General features: G+C 41.6%; 1 protein-coding gene across 2 annotated transcripts in view; it reads right to left on the reverse strand.

Annotated features, from left to right (window-relative positions):
* LOC146170909 (uncharacterized) overlaps positions 1-2,174 on the reverse strand; it is a 66,067-nt gene extending 63,893 nt beyond the window's left edge. For both annotated transcript variants that reach the window (XR_014703078.1, XM_084586722.1), the window contains exon 1: positions 2,043-2,174. Coding sequence is in view for 1 of the 2 variants with exons in the window: in XM_084586722.1 (XP_084442848.1) it covers positions 2,043-2,165 (123 nt within the window). In the remaining variant the exon portion in view is untranslated. The remainder of the gene's footprint in view (positions 1-2,042) is intronic.
* Between the last annotated feature and the right edge of the window lie 3,826 nt (positions 2,175-6,000).

Genomic DNA, 6,000 nt, shown 5'->3' on the forward strand with positions numbered 1-6,000 from the left:
CCGCTGATTGTCAAACACATGACATCGGGAGAATATCTTCCTGATAAAATCGTGCAGGAGCAGTTGCTCCGCCTTTCGACCATTTTGCGCTTAACTGCTTAATTTAGGTGGCAGCTTAGCAACGCCATATTCAAAGCGCTATTGCTATAGCCCACATTTGTCGATTTATCGCTGGTTCTGGTCTCTGGCCGGGAGTAGGTCGTAGGCAATTAGAACCGGCATCCACCAATTTCGGTTGCATTAATCCGGTCAGTGATCGCTGTAGAGCCGTCCCTATCGCTGAAGCCAAGTTGAACTCAACTTGCTAGAGCACATCATTGGAATCTGCCGAATTTAGCGAAATCGGGCGAAACGTTCTTATATACAGTATTTGTAAAGTGTATCATTGTTACTCCTAATAAATAGAAGCAGGCCTTTTTCCTAATTTAAGTACAGGAAGGCATTACTAAACCACCAGAGCTCACTCCAATATAATTTTAATGGAGCTTCCAATCAGTGCACATTGGTACTTATCTAATAAAAAACACCTCCTTAGTTTCCTGTGCAGAATAACATTACAAAAAAACATGTTAATGTCTAAAAATTCATTAAAGTCTCTGGCAGGATAACCTGAATGGGTGAACAATTTTCTTACTACACATTTCAGGGTGCTAGTAACAGCTATTGGCATTATAAAAACAGTTCCATACTGACATACAACATTGACACGTGGGCGAATATATCAGAGACAGGCAGATAGTGCACACGACGAACATATAACAACATGCATAGTTCAAGTGGCCAGTAAAAGTATTCAATTGTTGCTGCCACGTTTGGGCACGCAGAACATTTTTGCGTAATGAGGAATCCTTAATTATGATGGCAATATTAATAATGTTTCCTTGATCTGCTGGAATCCGGGCACTTATTTAAAGCGTATTCTGCAAACGTACCGCAGGAGGCGTTTGCGGTTTCTTTCTGTCAGTGGTGATCAATGTATAACGTTTGTCTCGAATTTTTCTGCATGGGAATTTTCGCTCAATATATTCTACTGCTTCTGAATAATTTAAAATTCAGATCAAGCACACAAAGTAGCCCCCACAGAACCTTTGGTAAAGAAGTTAATTCTTCTGTACGTTTTCTTCCAAATAATAATGTAAAATTGGTCACACACTTGGTAACCACTGTGAACGTATAAAATATGTCGACAGTGGAAAAATGATAACTACATAAGTACTCAACTACTCAACCTCAGTCTGTTGTCTACAATACATTCGCTTTAACATATTTCCTCCTCCATCGCTACTAGTCGAATATCTCTGCGTTGCGGAAATAACAAAAAAACTTAACACATACAGTTTCTAAGGGTGCTTCGCTCAATATCATTCAGTATGCAAGTTGCATTAAAACAGGCACTTGGTGCCTTGTTAGGTGATCACTACACTATATTAATTTCATTTGATGCAGCACCAACAATGCGTATATACTTGGAACGTGACAACCACTTTCTGTTGTAATATTTTTCCAACTTGTGCCACTGCAACCTTTGTAACAAACGACATGTAGTCATTTGTAATGTTTCTTTTGTTGTAATCTTATGATTTAGTCTGATTTGGCATATACCCCATATCGTACTACCGTGCTGGCTTAGTGCTACTTTTGTTGAAACGTGAGTCAGAAGCAACGAAGGCTGCGCCAATGCGCGCTTATAGAGAAAAGTGAAATACAATTTGCCCACTATTGTACTATGCAACTTCAAATTGAAGAGCCCTGGGATGTTAAAATTGCTCACAAATATTCAATGCAGCCAGTGTGTCGTTATAGCGATGAATGAAATATTCAGTACCGGTATATAATGGATGTTAGGAATGGTATTGGAGCTGTGAGATTATTGTGATACATGTGTTACTCTAAGAGAGTTTATAAACAAAGGCCAGCATGTTTTACTTAACACCGGACAGTAATATGCGTGGCTCAAACGAAGCAGCGCGAACACTACACTTGGAATAGTACGAAAAAAAAAAAACTGCTGTCTAGTTGAGACACCAATAAAGGTTACATACAGGTCTTGGATCTTGGTACTTTCGTAGTCTACCAAGAGGCGAAAGATGGGGCTTCAGCTCATTGGCATAGATAATATTCTCAGTAAGCAAAAAAACTGCACTTATGACTATCACGAAGCTCATTGCTGAAAGAGGAGTAAAAAACGCTCTCAGTGTCGTTTTATAAAGAAAGGTCGCTGAACTTTCCCGACTCAAGCTGTTGTGACTTGATACATAGCGCTCTTTGCTTCTACGGAAATAAATCATCCCTTCTTTTGCTATGACCGGCATTAGATACACCAACCGATACAATTAAATATACGTCGTAAGTTTCCGATATGAGGAGCACTTGCACTTGATTAGACAGGCATAAAAAAACCAGGTGAGTTAAATGAGGACAGAGTATTTTACAGTATAAGGATTAGACGACTCAAAAGAGGATCTCTGATGTGATTTTTGGTGTGTATACTGCCGCCATAATGCAACAATGAAAATATTGAAACACATTATTCATTTCTTGTAGGCTGTAAACAACTGTAACTTGTTAATTTTGCTGTTATATGCAACAAAATTCGAACGTTGTAATTCTGTTTGACATATATCCCAAGGCATTTATATCCAGAAATTTGTCCTAGGCATTTGTCGCTATTACCAGCGAATAAAGGAAGCCACGTTGGGTGAAGACATCTTGAGACATCCAGTTGATCAGTCTGTAAAAGACTCTGGGCATTTTTAGCTTCTTATTCTACTTAACCTACTGATCAAAAAGATTATATGCTTAGCATTTCCAAGTAGGTCGACGTAATATTTCTTTTATTTTTTGAGATATCATCTGCCTATTACCTGAAGAAATTTTCATACCGATGATTTTTTCAGTTTGCTGGGGAATTAAGTATCATACTTAAGTTATTGATTGCTGAGACATAAAGTGAACTTTTTTTTTCTGTAAGCATATGCTTTCTGGTATTTGCACAGATTAATTTGCCAGGCTGATCACAGAACAAACCAATGATAATCAAGATTTGATAATTTTGAGCTGTGTGAAGAACAATAAAATACCATAGATAACAATGATACGGAATGCAAGATGCAAACCAATGTGTAAGCTAATATCTATCGTCGGGAGTTTTCACTGAATGATGCGAGAAGTGGGCCTGGCGTAATACGCTTGTTGAACGACAGTTAAGAACTACCATTTTGCTTTTAGCATATCCAGAATACGAGAGACATTTGTCGCGCTTGTAAAGCAGTTGCCATTAATTTTCTTTCTATATATGCTCGGTTCATTGGGCTCATTCAATTCATAATTATGTGTGCTAAGTGAACTAAGCAAATCTCTTGAATGGGTGACGGCATTTATCAGGGCCTCGAAGCGGTAAACCTTTGAACGAGCGCTTAAATATATTTGAGTCACTGCTCATTATCGGCGATGTTAATAGTGACGTACAAACCAACTTCTAATGATGCTTCGCTTAACAAGACTTGCTCCAGGAATGTGCGATGACAGCAGAGCTCGCACAAAGGTTGTTTAAATTTATGTGCTTACTAGTGAAAAGAATGATTAGGATTACAGCTCCCCAAAAAACTCTATGAGGTTACTAGAATAATGGACATCACGGGAGGAAAGCGAAAAAATGTTTTTTTTTCTGAATACACATGTTTTAGTACACCAGTCGTGGGGACTCGTATTCGACTATCTATCCTACTATAATGCCCCGCCGCAGTTGTGCAGTGGTTAAAATGGCAGACTACTGTGCAAGAGTGCTCGTGTTCGACCCGAACCACCAGCTGCTGTGTCTCGATGGAGGCGAAACGGACGCAAGCCTCACAACCCACCATAAACGGGCCAAATGAGGTAGTGCAGAGTAGGGCATACCCCAGATCGACGCTTGGCCAGCTTCACGAGGCTTTAACCTGTCGTTTGCCGGCTCCTTAATAAAGTTATACATTCAGTTCAGTTCAGTTCATTCGTTTAGTCGTGTCCGACCCTTCGTGACCCTATGAACCATATCACGCCATGATTTCCGTTCTCTCACTATCTTCCTAACATCACATCACTTCATCTGCAGCACCTCGAGGATGCCATCTAACCATCGAGTTCGCTGCCTACCCATTCTCCGGTGACCTTCAATCTTTCTCATCGAACCTTTCTCCACCGACTCCTCTCTTCGCATCAGATGACCAAAGTAGCTGAGTTTCGATTTAGTATATGACCCTCCAATGAGCAGTTAGGGTTTATGGTCGACAATATCGACTGATTTGATCGTCTCGCAGCCCAAGGAACTCTCAAGAGTCTCCGCCAGCACCACAACTCAAACGAGTCAATTCTTCGGCGGTCAGCCTTCTTCACAGTCCAACTCTCGCATCCATACATCACAACTGGAAAGACCATAGCACGAGTTATTCAGATCTTGGTTGGCAGTGTAATGTCTCTGCTCTTTACTAGACGATCAAGGCTAGCCATGACTTTCTTCCCAGAAGCAGGCGTCTCCTAATTTCATGGCTGCAGTCTTCTTCCAGGGTAATCTTGGAACCCAAGAAGAGAAAATCTGTCACAGCTTCCACTTCTTGACCCTTGATGCCCCAGGGCTTGACAGGGCAAGACGCCATGATATTTGTCTTTTTAATGTTCACTTTAAGCCCAACCTTCTCACTCTCTCCTTGTACGCGAATAAGAAGTCTCTTGAGTTCCACTTCACTTTCTGCCATTAAAGTTATATCATCCGCATACGTAATGTTGTTGATATGTTTTCCAGCAATCTTCACTCCAGCTGAAGATTCGTCCAGACCGGCCTTCCTCATGATGCACTCTGCATATAGGTTAAATAGGCAGGGCGACAGTATGCAGCCTTGCCTCACTCCTTTCTCGATCGGAAACCAATCAGTAAGACCGTGTCCAGTTCTGACTGTGGCCTCCTGCCCTTCATACAGGTTCCTGAGGAGACAGATGAGGTGAATTGGAACTCCCATCTCTTGGAGAGCTTGCCACAATCTGCTGTGATCTACGCAGTCAAACGCTTTCGCATAATCAATAAAGCAGAAGTAGATGGGTTTCTGGAGCTATCTTGCTTTTTCCACGATCCATCGAAGGTTGGCAATCTGGTCTCTAGTTCCTCAGCCCTTGCGAAGCCCAGGTTGCACGTCCGGAAGCTCCCGATCCACATACTGCTGCAGCCTACCTTGGAGGATTTTCAAAATCACCTTGCCAGCATGCGAAATAAGCGCGATTGTGCGGTAGTTGGAACAATATTTGGCAGTGCGTTTCTTTTTATTGAGGATGTAAACTGACCGCATCCAATCCTGTGGCCACTGCAGGGTTGTTCAAATTTGCTGACATAATGTATACACAACGTTAACAGCTTCGTTATGGTTGAGGTTTTGAAGCAACTCGGCTCGAATTCCATGAATTCCGCTAGCTTTGTTCTTAGCAAGGCTAGCTAAGGCCCATTCAACTTCACTCTTCAGGATGCCCGGCTCGAGATCAGTAATCACAACCGTCTTATGCTGGGTTTGCACATCCGGGTCCTTCTTGTACAGTTCTTCTGCGTATTCCTGCCACCTCTTCTTTATCTCTGAGGCTTCCGTGAGGTATCTGCCTCGTTTGTCCTTTATCACGCCCACTCAGCACACAAGCTTCCTTTGATATCTTTGACTGTCTTATACAGAGCTCTTGTGTTCCTCAATTGGCTGTTGTCCTCAACTGCTTGGCACTGTATGTTCAGGAAGGCATTCTTATCTCTCCTTGCTATCTTCTGAAAATCCACATTGAGAACCTTGTATCTTTCTCTTTCCCCTATAACTTTTGCCATCCTCCTTTCCCCAGCTATTTGCAAAGCCTCTTCAGACAACTAGTTTGCTTTCTTGCATTTCTTTTGCTTTTGGAACTACATTAGTCGCAACTTGTATTATATCACGAACATCAGTCCACATCTCTTCAGGCTCTCTGTCTTCTAGATCTAATTCTTGAAATCCATTCCTC

This window comes from Amblyomma maculatum, unplaced genomic scaffold (assembly GCF_055883805.1).
Source record: "Amblyomma maculatum isolate TAMU_Amacu unplaced genomic scaffold, ASM5588380v1 scaffold_28, whole genome shotgun sequence".
Taxonomy (NCBI): Eukaryota; Metazoa; Arthropoda; class Arachnida; order Ixodida; family Ixodidae; genus Amblyomma; species Amblyomma maculatum.